Raw genomic sequence first — 16,096 nt, 5'->3', positions numbered from 1 at the left:
TAATGTTACATGTTGTTTGCCTCAGTCACGTGTGTGCAGCTCTGGAAGGACTGAAATTAAACATTGCTTCGAGTTCGGATTCAGATTTCATGACGGCACTCTCTTAAAGGCCCAGTGTGCTCTCTGCCCACATGTTGCAATCATCACACATTGTCCATTAAGTTTGAGAAATGAAATCAGGAATTTTGCACCAACCAAAAGTAAGTTTATATACTCAATGTATTATTTTTTAAAGAAATTATTGTAGGCCTTGGTACAGAGCAAGTATGTAAAAATATCGAACGATTACTCAAATATCAGTTTGTAGAATAGAGCAGATACGGAGGAGACATTTTACCAATGAAGAAACAACAACTGGGTTCCATAGCCATAGTTATTAAACAAATAGGAGAATTATTGAAAAGCATGTGTGTTGTATACATACTACTACATACACACATACTACTTGGACTTCTTTTATTTTGGTTCAGATGTTGCCCATGAGCAATGTGTTGAGTATAAGGAGACTTTTCATGCTTCATTACCTCCATTTTTGCAAGTGAATGGGAAAAAAAACTGGAAGGATGTGAACATGCCTGTCAAACATCCATTGACTCTCACCAGAGTTCATATTTTTCCTCTTTAACACCATAATGACATCCTTAGTGTGGGGGAAACTTCTGTGGTGCAATGCAGACTCAAAAGGAGACACGAGGAGAGCTGGAGCTTTGATGTCAAACACTGATGGTTTATTTGGAGTATTGGCCGGAGAATTCACAAAGCATGTCCAGAGCCAGAGGTCTGACTACACGGTAGAGTTGCCACAATCGATTCTGAAGCGCCTGTCTCTGGATAGACCTTTTAACTAGTTTGGAGGAGAGTAATCAACATTCTTGACTAGATAGACTAAACAGATGGGGACACTGAATTACTTGCAACTGATGCTTATGGCCTCAAAGATTTCACACCTTGGAGTCAACAAGCCCCAAAAAGGAAGCGTTCCTTTTGTCCCCGTTACAATAAACTATGTTTGACCGAAAGGTGCCTGGCAACAACAACATATGGCTGAAGCAGCCCCATCCTTAATTAAGGGAGATAACAGATGCCAAGGCTGGTCCTCTGTGTCAGAGGGCAAAGGAGCATTTTTCCCCAACAGTTAGCTTTTTCCAACCTAACATCCTCCTTTAGTTAACCATTAGGCAATATGGTGTACATATGCACAGTTGTTCTTGTGACAGACGAACAGGAGCATCAGTAGTAAAGGGTAAGAAAAGTTGCAAAGATTCAGACCAATGGACTCTCGCAGATTTGGGAAATACATTGTGGAGCGGGAGGTGCTGGATGAGCAGAGACTGGAAGAGATAACACAGAGAAAATCTCACTCTGACAATCAATGTTCTCTAACTGAACGCCTAAAAGACTCCCTAAGGTAAGAACCATTTCATGGCTTTCAAATGTACTCTACTTTAGATGTAGATGAATGGTCTGATCTTCTATTCAAAGATAACCACAGACCCATTTCAGATATTTGTCCTTTAAGCTTTATCCAATATAAAAACTTGTTTCTGTATCCTTCACATCTCCTCCAGATGTACAGTACCCAAACTGAAACACAGCGTGATGAGCAGCTTGCCGGTGTTGTACTGGCTGCCCAAATACTCAGTCTGGGACTATGGCATGCCAGACCTCATCTCCGGCATCAGTGTGGGCATAATGCACCTGCCCCAAGGTATGACAATGGTCCATTATTTCATGAATTAGAGGGTGAATGACAAAAACCTACTTGAGTAGTTCAACTTTAATCCATCATTTAATTCAGTAAAATGCTAAAGCTTCATACAAATATTCATAAGTAAAGACTGAGATTGGTGTAACCAAACTTGTGTTTTCTTACAGGTTTGGCATATGCGATGTTGGCTTCCGTACCTCCTGTATTTGGGCTGTACTCGTCCCTCTATCCAGCATTGATCTACTTCTTTTTTGGAACATCACGTCATATCTCTATCGGTATTCAAAAGAGAGATTGAAAGTTAATAGAGCACATAGAGCAGTACTGGTACACAATATAACAAATAATATGTTAGAATAAACTGACCAAAATATGCTATTATATTAAGTAAATGCTAAAATAAGCTATATGCAGTATAATAAATGAGAGACGTTACACCGTTATCATTACAACATCTGTAATAAGCCTTTTCTTCATTGTGTTCAGGGACATTTACTGTGCTCAGCATCATGGTGGGCAGTGTGACAGAGAGACTTGCTCCAGATGTGAATTTCCTCATACAAAATGGGACCAACGTCACTGCAGAGGTGAACATACCTGCCAGGGACTCATACAGGGTGCAGGTGGCGGTTGCTACTACGGTCTTAGGAGGACTAATTCAGGTCTGAACCTTTTACTGAAATCATAACACGCCATTTTGTTGTTGAAGCTGCCAAAACTCACATTTACATACCTGATTGTTTTCATAGGTAGCTCTGGGTTTGGTGAAGTTTGGATTTGTGGGAACGTATTTGTCTGAGCCTCTGGTGCGGGCTTACACAACGGCTGCTTCAGCTCATGCTGTGGTGGCACAACTGAAGTACATCTTTGGAGTCTCACCAACACGGTTTAGTGGTCCCTTTTCAATGGTGTATGTGAGTACTATCAAGTCATTTCTTCTGATTACTTCCTACCAAGAATGACATTAACACACTCAAAAGAGGTTGTTGTGCGTTTGTCATAATTTTATTTAAACTTGTATTCAACTGGAAATCTTTGAAATGTGTTATCTCTTTTATGTAAGAAAATATATTTATATCACACATACTTCTTTTATAAGATACTATCTCCAACTGTAATGTATTTCAGGCTTGAAACAGGACATTGCTGAGGTTGGACATATCAGGGATCAATGAAATAATACTAGGGATGGGACGATATAGGTTTGAATTGGAATAAAAACGATATAAAACATTTACAATAAGTTCACTGTGGTGAATTTATTTTATCAAGAAAGACGTGAATACACTTCCACAAAGTTCAATAAACATTGAGCCAGTAGTTCTGTAATCCTGCTGACAGAAAACAAGCCAGTATGAAAACATGTCTCCCTTGAGGGATGTTACTATGACTCAAAATCATTTGGTGTGTGCGTCAAAGCATGTATGTGTTTTATTATTTACAGGACTAAGCCATAACCACCTACTGCTTTTTATTTTCCATTTTCAGACTCTGAAGGATGTTTGCTCCTTGCTGCCTTACACTCATCTTCCCACACTGGGGGTCAGCGCTGTGTCCATGGTGTTTTTGATTGCAGCGAAGGAGCTCAACTCTTTCATCAGTCCAAAGCTGCCAGTGCCGATCCCAGTGGAGCTCATCACAGTCAGTTGATAAGACGACACACTCTCTGGCCTCTCTACGTGTTATCGCCTCTGTGCTCTGCGCTGCTGCTGCTGATGTTGCAGCTTGAAAAAGCACAGACACAGAAAGCTAAGCAGCTGAATCAGCAGTTGTGCCTCCTTTGTGCAGTTTACAGCAAAAATTGAGATTCTTTAAGGCTAATCATTAGTTTTACCTCTAGCATATGGTTAACAGGTTTTTAATGATTCTTGTTAATGGATTCAAAGGTGTTGTTTGTGGTTTCATCTCTATTATTTCCAATTATGGATTTAGATTGTGGCGGGGACATTGATATCAGCCTATACCCACTTGAACAGAAACTACACTATTTCAGTTGTTGGAGAAATTCCTAGTGGGTAAGCATTTCCATTTATTTTATACTGCTGTCATTCTTTTTTGAGTCACATTCCCCATCTTGTTTTGCAAGGCGCAACCAACAATCATTTTAATTTCCCACTAATCTGCTGATTATTTTTGAGATTAATCAATTATCATTTGTATGTTTGTAATTGTCAGCACCAAACCTAGAGGCTGAAAATAGCGTTTCTACTTTTTTTATGAAATTGTATTCTTCATCTATTGATGGGGATTGTTTTCTTTGTTTATACCTTTAAACGTTGAAGCTCTATTGTTTATTACTAACTGATTTATTTTTGCCTCTACCTTTTCGCCAGTCTAAGTCCTCCAAGTGTTCCAGATGCAAGTCTCTTTGGAGAGGTTATTGGAGATGCTTTTGCATTGGCCATGGTTGGATATGCCATATCTATTTCACTTGGCAAAACATTTGCACTGAAACATGGATACAAGGTTGATAGCAACCAGGTCAATAATGTCTTTAATAAGCTTTATTTCTGCAGATACCTTTAGTGTACAATCAATTTCTCAAACCTTATTTCTCTTCTCATTCAAATGTTTCTTTCTCCACCCTGCTTCAGGAGCTGGTGGCGCTGGGTCTCAGTAATGCGGTGGGAGGATTCTTCCAGTGCTTCTCCGTCTGCTCCTCTATGTCTCGAAGTCTGATTCAAGAAACCACCGGAGGGAAAACTCAAGTGAGTGAGCAGCAGAAGTAACAAGATTATATCAGCTTGACCTCACAAGTACTGTGAACATGCAACATGCAATAGTTATACTCTATTATGACCCATTTAAGGACGATTGAGTAAGAGTAAAAAGCAAATAATGTTAATTAAATAAAACCACATTGTGTACTTAGGAAAATCGAAAACTGACCGTACTCAAACACTTTTTTATTGGCTTTCAAAATACAGCAACATTGTTATTTTTGTCACCATGTTATCATTACTGATCTGAACACAAATAGTTCAAAACAACCAGAAACTTCATGTTTTTATTGCAGATGGCCGCCGTTGCCTCGTCTCTAATTGTGTTGGTGACTATACTGAAACTTGGACCCTTGTTCCAGGAGCTGCCAAAGGTTCTGTTACTCTAACACTCCTCTTCACTACAAAGTAGACTTCAAGTTAATATCTATAATGCATGAGATGTTATTGCAATGGATTGTTCTTATTAATCATGTTGGTTGTGTTTGTTTCAGGCTGTCCTTGCAGCGATTGTCTTTGTAAACCTAAAGGGCATGTTCAAGCAGCACTCGGACATTGTTACACTGTGGAAACGCAGCAAGATCGATCTGGTGAGAGGTTCAATTATTATTCATTTAAACAATACCCCTACAAGAAACAACTGCAACATAATCAAGTGTGGTGTCGAATCTAGAAACAGCCATTGTTCTTGTTTCCTTTTCATTATCATGCTGCACCCCCCCCAGATGGTGTGGTTGGTCACTTGGGTGTCAACACTGCTGCTCAATCTGGATCTGGGTCTGGCAGCATCCATCCTCTTTGCTCTGCTGACTGTCATTTTCAGAACTCAGATGTAAGACTCTTCTGAACTTTATCATATTATTTCTCACTTCAGTATCTGAGTTATACTGTGTATGTGGGAATACACATATAAGCCAATGGTGTTAGGATGCAAATGTAGCCAGATTATAAAAATAATACTGTATAGAAACATAATATTTTGTTGTCTTTTATTCCTTTAAGGCCAACATACTCTGTTCTGGGAAACGTTCCAGGTACAGAACTGTATGTGGATATAGAGACCCACAGAGAGGTGAAACAAGAGGACTAACCGTAAATAAGATCTTTCCCACACTCACAAGAAAAATGTGAATAACCTTTTGCTTTTTTACAGGCGAGAGATGTTCCTGGTGTTACTATATTTCGCTCCTCAGCTACAGTTTATTTTGCCAATGCTGATCTGTACATCGAGGCTCTGAAAGAAAAGGTTTGTTCTCTTTCATAGTGAAAAACAAAGAACAAGAATCAGTCCAATAGGCCACCTTCAAATGCTTTGCTTTATCATACCATTCCCCAAACCAAAAGATATTCAGTTAACCCTTATGTTGTGTTCGGGTCTCTCGTGACCCGTTTCAAGATAAAATTATATAATAACTACGCTCTAGTTTTTTTGTATCGAAACAAGGCTTCACGATATCCTCCACAACAGCTATATAAACACTACAAAACTGATTTTGACCATTTTAGCCAAGTCTGAAGGTCTCTAAAAAAAAAGTGTATAATTTGGTGTTCAGGTCTGGGAAGACCCAGCAGAATTGTTTTGGGTGACTCTGGGTCAAATTTGGCCCAATCAAGATTCATCTTTGACTTTAGACAAAGCATAAATATCTTGTTCTTTAATATTTTTAAAAGATGCAGATTATGTATTATCTTTCTTGTTGATCTTTTTTCAGAGTGGGCTTGACATCAGTAAAATGATTATCTATAAGAAGAGGCAGGAGGCCAAACAGAGACGTAGAGAAAGGAGGGCCGAAAGGCGGGCACAAAGGCAAGCCAAAAAAGAGGTGTGTACGCTTGAGATGTATAATACAACTGCAAAAATAATACTTTGCACCCAAATCCTGTGAATTAAAAAAAGTAGGGCTGCAAATGGTGATCAAATTATTTATTAATGATGTCAATGAATTGCTTTATCTATGAAATGTAAATATCGCTGGTCGATAATTGTTTAGATTAGTAAATTACTCGAAAAGTAAATGTAAAAGTAAATGGCTGAAGAGTAACACTGGACAAAACTACAGGTGACCAATGAACAAGCTACCAAAAAAGTCTGCTTTGTTAAAAGGAGCTTGACTGATTTGTTTCTCGTACCCCTCTTCAGAGACGGGCAGCACAGAGGGCAGCTAAACATCTATCTGGAGCGCCGGTGTTCTCTGTGGAGGAAGAGGCCGGCAGCTGGAGAAACACCTGTGTGGACGGGGATGTTACAGACAGAGAGCAGCAGGGCTGCACTGAGAGGGAGAACGGGACAGTGTTCATCATCCCAACTACTCCTCGAACCCCCGACAGATGGGAGTACCTGAAGGGAGGAGAACCAGACTGCACCAGCTTAGGGTCCATCTCCGAGCTGCAGGAGGGGGACACCACCACCCTGGACTCCAGCAGCGATGACACGCTCAGCCGCGATCTGGACTCCAGCAGCGATGACACGCTCAGCCGCGATCTGGAGCGCATCTCTCTTGGGTCACTGGGGAAGTGGAGCTGGGATATTCACTCAATCATTATCGACCTCTCCACAGCTAACTTCATTGACATAGTGGCAATCAAGACTATCAAAAATGTAAGTACTAAAGTGAGAAATATTTCATTTAAGGACAAATGCCTTTAAAGTTGTCATTCGAAAATTTCCGTATTACAATATCTTTAAATTACTCGACCTATGTTATATTCTGTTGAGTTTTTTACTTGCAGATCTGAAAACACCTGGACCTGACATATAATTATATTGCTAAGGATAAAAAAAATCCTTGCTATCCTTTTTAATAAGGGAATGACAAATCTTCAGCACAAACAAAACTGATTTTGATTTAACTTTGTCTTGGTGTTGATGTCACTGAAATGGGAGTTTATTATATACATAATGTATAGTACTCTTTAACTGTTACATGATGATTAACTGTGAGATAATTAATAAGGGTGATTAGTTGCAACTGATGGGGAACAAACAGCATACATATTCTGAATTTTCCTTTTTGCAGATTATCCATGACTTCAGTGAGATTGATGTAGATATCTACATTGCTTGTTGTCAAGGTAAGTGAACCCACTTTTCCTGAAGCCTGCACTGCATGAAAAGTCTCCACTGTGGTAGTAAATTGTATGTAAAAAGTTTTTTCCTCAGCCCCTGTAGTGGAACAATTAGAGCTTGGTGACTTCTTCTCTGAGACGATTACAAAGAGAAGTCTTTTTGTCTCTGTTCACGATGCTGTGCTCTACTGTCTGAACCACCGCGGAGCCACATCTATCCCCAGATACGAGCCATCAGTGGTGAGTATGTGCAGCTGATGTCCAGGTTGACGTGCAAGATTGATACTTAACATTTTGATTAAACTAAACTGCTTTCTGTTTTCAGGATACATACGATGGCACAAAACTTTAAGGGGTTTTAACCAGAGGACATCCAGTGCTGAAGATGTAAAAAATGTCTCAACATGGGGGGGGCAGTCCAAATATTTTATGGAATTGTATTTATAAAGTAATGATGGACAAGTGTTGTGTTATATTTATACATCTTATCTTTCAAGTAGGAAAACTGATGACACATGATCTTTTATTGAGTTTTTATTCAATGTGGAAGAGAGATAGAGTGCATTGTAGAGAAAAAATAAATAAAATCCACGAAACACCCTAACGATACCTTTGAAGAAGAATTTGGTAGAAAATAACGAGGAATCCAAAGAACAAACACTAGACAACATGCATCACGGTGACAGTGTGTCAGCCTTTTTTGGTAATGGCAGCAATAACAACGTAGGACATTGAAATGTTTACAGTAGCCATTTCAATTTTCAAGTGCAATTTCTGCTCATAGCAACAGCTACATCTGTGGAGCTAATGCATGCAAAGGGAATTTTTTTTGTCCTAACTCTTTTAAAGAGTTTCTAATACAACATTCCTAAAATGGTAAATTATGAGGGATTAAAAAATAACAGGATAACAATATCCGAGCAATACTTAATAAAAGCATCTCTTTACAGTTGCATAAACCCACTGTGACCTCATTCCCTGAATAAAACTTGTCTCCACATACTGGCCACAGAGGATGTTGCCAAAGACTTTGTGCACATGACTGAGGAAGGCTAGGTAGGTTTTCTTTTTCATTTTGGTTTATGAGCTACAAGTCTTGATGGATATCAGAACTCTGCGTGTCCTGGTTTAGAGTCAGATCTTCATCATCGTCCTCTGGCTGCTGTGAAACCAGCTGCTGGTAGCGAGCCTGCCGCTGGTAATCCGGGTCGATGTTGATCCATTTATTTGCAACCCACTTAGTGCCCTGGGTGACCATGCACCCTCCATGCAGAGCATATTCATCCTGCTCTCCTACCCAACCTTTTGAGAGAGAAAAAAAAAATAATTTAACTCAACAAGCTATTCAGATTTCGCTCAGCTCCCCCGACAAGTTACGAACCTGAAAATGAGCATGATATATCCTTTAATGTTTATGAGCAACTTCCTTTGTCTGTTTTGTAGGGCTCACACTGATGTTCTGGTTACAAAACCGCTTGGTCATGATAGGTTGACAAAGATAATGAAGTTGTTTTCTTGTAGCTAACACCTGAGTTTATTAGTTTTACTAGAAATCAACCATAGTGCACTCAGACTTTGCTGTATTCTTACAGTTTGTAGCTGTCTTTCTAGATAACCTTCAATCTTTACAACACTAATTTTTAATCTGAACACTTTGACTCCAGTTAATATGTTTACTCTAATTTTGTGCCACCAAATTGTGATACTTACATGTGAATTGCCAAGATGTATGACATTTAAAATACAATTTTAGGATTTACTGTATGCTAACAGGCAGCCTATGGGGATGGCAATGCTGGCCAATCGTTTTGACTAAATATCTCTGCAACTATTGGATTGAATGTGACACTTTGATGCCCCTCAGGCCTTTTTATCTGGTGTAATGATTAGGTCAGAGTTTTCAATTACTCAGTGACATTTGTAAACAGAAATTCATGTTTTCTGGAAAGTATCCTAATGCATTTGGTGATCCTCTGACTTGTAATCTAGTGCTACAATGAGGCTAATGTGTCAAATTCAAATAACTGGATCAGCTGTATTGTGTGTTTAGTGCTAAATGGCGAATGCTAACACGTTTGGATTGTCCTGATGAACATTAGCATAGAGACATTAGCATTTACCTAGCATTTAACATTTGAAGAGCTGCGATCTGAGCTGAGGACTGAAAGTCTTGTTTACTTTTCAATAATATTGTGTAAGGTTTTGAAAACTATATGTCAACAGACTTTACCTTTTGATATTTGCGCTGGAATGTGTATACGGGAAAATTGTTAATTTAAAATAAAATTCTAAATGTGCTCTATTAAATTGATTGAAATGAGTGTTTGCTGATTAGCATCTTTATTGCCACATAATGTTAAAAAGTGTGATTTTTAATGGGAATCCTACCTTTTCCATCCGAAAGATAGTTGTACCAGAAAACAGCTGTCCCTTTGGAAGGTTTCACCCTCAGGTTACCCTTGTCACAATTCCTTCTGGTGTCCAAAAGGTCCACATCATTCTGTATGAGGGACTAAAACACACACTAAACTCCGTGACACTGTTTTCTGAACGTCCAAGCCTTGCACTCACTGCCAAACATGTGAGTTAACACAGATATGAAAGACATGCACAGTGTGTACACAATACTTTCCCAAGGCTCTCCCTACACATTTCAAGGCCCACACACAATTACCCACCACTTCATCATAGGTCCTGTTGTCTGCCACAGGGAATGCGGTCTCCCCGCCCCCCTCAACAGAGTTCAGGTAGAAGAGAACTGTGATGTACCTAGGTGTGCAACACAGATTTAAATTGACACACACACACATTTGGTGCAAACAAACAAACAAACAAACACATACTGTACAAACACTGTAAGCAGTAGACAAGCATACACATTTTTCCCAAGTTAAATCCCACAAACTACCATGCAGGCTTTCAACATGGAGTTTAGTAATCACACTGCACAGATTAATTCAGATCTGGTTGGCCTACACACTGTTGTCTCACCTGCAAGACGTCTCGAAAGGAGTGGAGGTGTTGGCCGCGAGACGTGTGTGTGTGCAGGCAGTTTCAGGATACACAGGGCCGCTGTCATGGTGGGCATGGTAGTGTCCTCCCTGCTCATACCGAACCACCTGTAGCGGCTCACTGAGGTCCACTAATGAGGGAGGGAGCCGAGTGAGGCGAGTCACCCTGAGAAAGGTGAAGAAAAAATATGTTAAAATGGTTATTTGTGATAACCGAGTTATTACAGGAATAGATTTGCTTACTTCGTCTTGATGTCTTGGAGGACCTGGTGTGCTCCTTTGCCCTGATACAGCCACGTGTGTCTGCTGTTCCTCACCAGCTGACTCCTCTTCACCCCTCGCTGCAGCAGGAAGCGCTGGAAGGCATCGTTGCTCAGAAGCCTGAACTCTTCTAGACTCAGCAAACCTGTCCAGGATATGTGAATGCAAATATCAACCTGATGCCTTGGGTACGTTTTAATTTCATGCTTCATTGACACTTAGCGTTGAAAATCCTGGGAATATTCAAAGTGGAAACTTCAATTTGTATTAACTGGAATAAATGGAAATATAGGGTTATTTGCTGAGGCTCTTTCTGTTAGGTCAAATGCAGATACAACAAACCTTTAATCAAATCATTAGTATAAATAATAATCCTTGTAATAGAAATTAAAACAATAATATTGTTGAATTATATTTAAATAAGTTGACTAATTTAACATTGGGGTAAAAAATAAATCTAAAATGGAAATAGATATATTTCTGTAAAACAAGTGCAGTTTCTTTGCCCAATTTTTACCATCGCCATCCTTGTCAGCTTTGAGACCAGTATAGATTTCTCGCAGATTCTCCGGTGTGAGCCAGATGCCGTCCCTTACTCGAGAATGAGTCAGTATCTGTTGGAGGCACGATCGTAAAGACAGGATGAGTTAACTCTGAACCAAAAACTAGTGCATGTCATACATGAATACAGAACATGCCCACGATCCACAAACAGACATACACCTCATGAAGCTGCAACTGTCCATCTTGGTTGATATCAAGAAGGTTGAAGATCTCGTCTGGACTGAGGTTGAGCTCCTTAGCCAGCTCTTCCTGACCCTCCTGCACCATCAGCTGGCTCTCCATTAGACCCTTTAGCTGTGCAAGCTGCATCACAACACGGCACTCATCATCCGACAAAAACCCAGGGATCTCTGCAGACAAACACAGAGACAAATGAAGTTACACACAGAGTAACTACTCTTGGGTTAAAAGAAGATAAAACATCATTGCTTTTATATTCAAAACCTTTCTCCACTTGAAGGATTTGCTAATTAGTCACCTTTCAAATATTTTTTTAAACCTGTCCTTTGTGTCATTTCTTGTTTCTTTTAAGGGTTTATTCGAGAAAATAATCAGCATTTAATTGACACTCAAAATGATAGTTTATTTTATTAAAAACAATGCAGACCCATGATGCCTGGCGTGAACAATAATACAAACATTAGAACAGTTATATAACCCTACTGTATAGTTGATCTATGTTTTACATAACAACAACAATAATTAATATTAATAATAATTAATATTAACTAATATTATTTAATAATTATTTTTTACATAACACTAATAAAGAGAACAAAAAATGTAAATAAAAACAGTTGGGTATACTAAATGTTTTTGCTTTAAAACGTTTGTGCCATCTTTACTTCTAAAAACCTAATTTGTATGTTTTATATTGTTAGTTATGTTAGGGACAGATGTTTATCTGCTCTGTAGCCAGTCAGCTCTACGCCCTTAATTGCAGTAGTTGCCTCAGGACCTATTGACATATGTTATATTGCATATGACCTCAGCATGCACATATCTGTTAACTAGGTTATGTGTTTGGGGGTGGAGAGTGTTATGAATGAATGTTTGATTTGAGGAGAAGAAAAATAAGCCTCTTTACTGAAGCTTTAGGCCTACCGCTATGCAATGAAGGCTCATGTGGGTGTGCTGCAAATTTGTTTTGATACACGGGTGCTTTGTTTCTTACCAAAAAGCAGAGGTTTCATACTCAAAGTCCTCATTTCATGCACTTTGTTTTGCATCAGTGACACCTTTTGGACGTGTCCCACCTGAGAGATAGATCAGAGAAGTGATGTAGTGCTGCTACAGTGTTTAAGAGAGAAACACACTAAATGAAAGAGTGGGATTGATGCAAACATGTTCACATTACTCACCCTAATCCCCTCGATCCTTGTCAGAGAACTGACGCGCAGAAACTCGGGCTTTGATGGCGGACGTGGCGACTCGGGCTGCTGTTGGTTGCTGCTCGGAGCATCACGACCCTGGCTGGTATCTTCCTGCCCGCTATTGTAGTGCACGTAAAACAGCAGTGCAATAACATTGATGATGTATACATGAAAAAACACCATCACTACTACGAAGTAGGAGCGGGAGCACACGCCGGTCTTGTTGCAAGTGGGGCGGTCGGAGTGCGGCCGGAGCGGCAAGGTCGCGCTCTCGGACGGTGTCGTGTCCTCAGCATCTGATGCTTCCTGGTTGTCGCTCATTTTCCCGAAAATCGAGGAGACGATACTTCCTCAGCAGCAAAATACATGCAACTACTCAAACGATGTAATGAGCATCTGGTTGTTTCTTAAAGGTAGCAGATGTGCAGACTGACAGTTTGATTAAAAAAAGAAAGCCAGTTCCTCCGCTGCACTGAAAAAAAACACGGAGCATTCATGACAATACATGTTCTCGTTTAAGATGAAGAGTCCACTATCATTGGCTATGTGTCGTTGTGCTTTTGGTCCACAGACAGCAGCAGGCTCGGACAGTGTTGTTTACACTGCAGCAGTCCCAGTCAGCAGCGGGAGCAAAGCGCACTGCGCACCCAAAAACACAGCGGAGCGCATCTCACAAACCGGCTCCATAAACCTGATCCAGCATCAACAGAGTACGATGATTACCCTTAAAAATAAAAGAAGCACGACCTGTGAACATAAAATACAAAACACCACGGCTGTGCAGCATATTCTACTATTTACGACCGAGCTCCGTTGTTCACATCAACAGTATGCCGACTGTGCAATACTGACCTCTGGTGAACTAAACAAATAATACACCACCTCTCTCTGATACATTTTTAATCTCTCGAAACAAAATATGACATATTGTAACAATATAGATCCCATTTGTAAGGAAAGTGCTACCTGTAACCATGTTAGTTCATACAGTTACACATTTAGCAATAATGATTAATTTCTTCTTTTTATTATCTTTGAACTTTTTTTTGTATTCTTTTTTTAATATTGCATTGACTACTGTGGTTTGCCCCAGGGGCATGTTAGAAAAAGGATTACAAAAACAAACTTTTGATCATATTTCCAAAATATGTAGCAAATATGGACAAAAATAGTTGTCACTTCCGGTGACCATCTTAGTTTCGCTCAAAGGGTACAACTTCTGAGACAGGTAGAAATATGTAAATGTACTTACTTGTGAAACCCAGTGAAAGAGCTTCTAAACGATGCCGACATATCTGTTAAGCCCGAGAGACCCCGGTACCGGGGCCCTCCCTCAACATCTTGCAGGAAACAGTGTCTGAGGGCATCTTAACATTTAATAAACTATGAATGTTTTATATCCATATAACGGGAAGAAACTCATCTAACTGATCATTTAAAAAAAAAAAATGTTTAAAAAGCCCCACAATGCTAACGCTGAGCCTCTGAATTAGCAACGAGCGAAAAATGCTAACAGATTACTGCACCGAAACTCACTCATGAAACCTTATTATTTATCCTTTCTGCACATCCAATCAATGGGTACATACATTATCACTCTATGTTTAGAACTTGTGTGAGATGCCTGGAGCAAACCTCGTGCAGGACCTCTGTCATGCTTAAACATTAACAGCTTCCTTCTGATTGACAAACTTATAAAACCTTCTTTTTACTTTCTACTCTGTCTTCATAAACTTAAAAACACAATTCTGGTGAATTGTTTGCGTTTTCAGTTTCCTATCTACTTTAAACAACCCCCAACTGAGAGTAACTGTTATATGATAAATACTACTCCCAAATAACATTAATAATATATATTTATTCCTTACAGTGAGTTCGTTATTTCATGTCTAACAAATTCTCCTCTGTCTATGTCTAATCTAGGTGGAAAAATCCACTATTATATTTAATTTGAATAAAGCCTTAACTTTAATGTACTTCATATACTCAGTAAACCTCTTTTTACTTTCCCCTAAGGTTACTGTATGTAATATAATTTTTTCCTTGAAATATAATTAAGCACATTTTTTAGTTAAATGACAAATACCATGAAATTCACAATACAATGCAACAGTAGCAATCAGTTCTCAAAACATCTCATCAAAACCACAATGTGACGTCTGGCTCCTACAAAAACTATGCTAAAGACAACAAATTATAGTTTCTTATTTATTTCAATATATCTACTACATCAAATCACACATTGATCTATACATTTTCGATGTATTCATTTCAACTTCAGATCACTCATTGATCGTCTACTCCTTATTTAAACCCACTCCTTTTTCTTCAGGCATTAGAGAAGAGAGCAAGCAGACACACCCCGGGCTGCTGCTCTCACAATTAGAGCAGCATCGAGAGAAAGGGGGGGACACTCTCACAGACAAATAGTAGGCTTGTTTGAGACAAGCGAGACCTGCGCAGACCTGCGCAATTTCGATCAACGTCTTGCCAGGGTTCCCACGCTTGCCTTTAAAAAAATGTCCATGCTACCTCCTGATTTTCCAGGTACCATATTAAGTGATGATCTATAGGCCCCTGAAGCTTTCCGCCCCCATCCGCGCCCCCCTCCCCTCACACACACAACCCCCTAGGACACCTGACTACTTACTTGAATTAAAAGATGTGCCAGTCAAGTCTACATTGTAAATGCTTAGATATTATGTCTTATTGATAATATCAATGCATGAAATAATGCAACAAGCTGTAGATGAACAACAATTCATTGAACTGGAACTTTGAAACACATGAGCACTGGGATTGATATATGTTCTCTCTTCCACTCCTCTCCTATCTCATCCTGTCCTCTTCTCTCCACACCTCCCCTCTTGTGTCCGCTCCTGTCTTCTCTTCCTACTCTTCTCAACTCCTCTCCACTCTTCTCCCTTTTCCTCTGTCATCCTCTACTCTCTTATCCTCCTCTTCTTCTCCTCCTTCATCTTCGCCCCTCTTCTCTTCCTCCTCCCTCTTTCCTTCTGTGCCCCCCTGGCTCCTCCCCCTCTCCACTCCTCTTCCTCCTCCTCTCTACAGTCTGAAGATCTGAAACAGAATGTCATTTTGAGTTAAAATTGGTCATCTCCATAAGCTAAAATGGTGTTATATTTGTCTTTAGGAGGGTGACCAATAAATATTACAATCTTTCATACATCCATAAAGGCTATTGCGCATACCTCATTGCTTTAACTTATTGACAGGCTCTTGCAGCTCTTTCAGGGCTTTGTCTAGAGCTGCCACCTCTTCCTTTTTATCAGCAACCCCTTTCCGATAGGCATTTGATTTTGACAGCAGTGTAAAATCGTGCTTCCTCTCTGCCATGACTGCCATTTCATGTGCTTCTTTCTCCATTCTTTCAGC

At 39.6% G+C, this 16,096-nt stretch overlaps 2 protein-coding genes across 3 annotated transcripts; one reads left to right on the top strand and one right to left on the bottom strand.

The window, feature by feature from the left end:
* Positions 1 to 4: 4 nt before the first annotated feature.
* slc26a6l1 (solute carrier family 26 member 6, like 1) lies at positions 5 to 8,482 on the top strand. 2 transcript variants are annotated; one of them, XM_079683037.1, is made up of 19 exons: positions 5 to 1,408; positions 1,569 to 1,708; positions 1,876 to 1,986; positions 2,195 to 2,370; positions 2,458 to 2,622; positions 3,197 to 3,349; positions 3,641 to 3,723; positions 4,042 to 4,189; positions 4,303 to 4,416; positions 4,725 to 4,802; positions 4,923 to 5,018; positions 5,154 to 5,260; positions 5,431 to 5,500; positions 5,582 to 5,674; positions 6,141 to 6,251; positions 6,569 to 7,027; positions 7,446 to 7,500; positions 7,589 to 7,734; positions 7,820 to 8,482. In XM_079683037.1, the coding sequence occupies exons 1-19, from the start codon at positions 1,272 to 1,274 to the stop codon at positions 7,844 to 7,846; spliced, it is 2,469 nt and encodes an 822-aa protein (XP_079539163.1). In that variant the 5' UTR covers positions 5 to 1,271; the 3' UTR covers positions 7,847 to 8,482. The 2 variants fall into 2 exon arrangements, with proteins under 2 accessions (XP_079539163.1, XP_079539162.1); XM_079683036.1 differs by having other exon boundaries at positions 4,923 to 5,260.
* Positions 8,013 to 13,549, bottom strand: p4htmb (prolyl 4-hydroxylase, transmembrane b). The gene is made up of 9 exons (XM_079683041.1): positions 12,692 to 13,549; positions 12,505 to 12,586; positions 11,490 to 11,680; positions 11,284 to 11,380; positions 10,749 to 10,911; positions 10,486 to 10,671; positions 10,173 to 10,263; positions 9,883 to 10,006; positions 8,013 to 8,796 (listed from the first exon to the last, which is right to left on the bottom strand). Exons 1-9 carry the CDS (start codon positions 13,022 to 13,024, stop codon positions 8,582 to 8,584), a joined length of 1,482 nt encoding a protein of 493 aa, XP_079539167.1. The 5' UTR covers positions 13,025 to 13,549; the 3' UTR covers positions 8,013 to 8,581.
* Positions 13,550 to 16,096: the final 2,547 nt, after the last annotated feature.

The sequence above is a fragment of the Notothenia rossii genome (assembly GCF_949606895.1).
Source record: "Notothenia rossii genome assembly, chromosome: 5".
NCBI lineage: Eukaryota > Metazoa > Chordata > Actinopteri > Perciformes > Nototheniidae > Notothenia > Notothenia rossii.
Note: the sequence above shows the minus strand (reverse complement) of the source record. Positions and strands in the feature narration are given on the sequence as shown.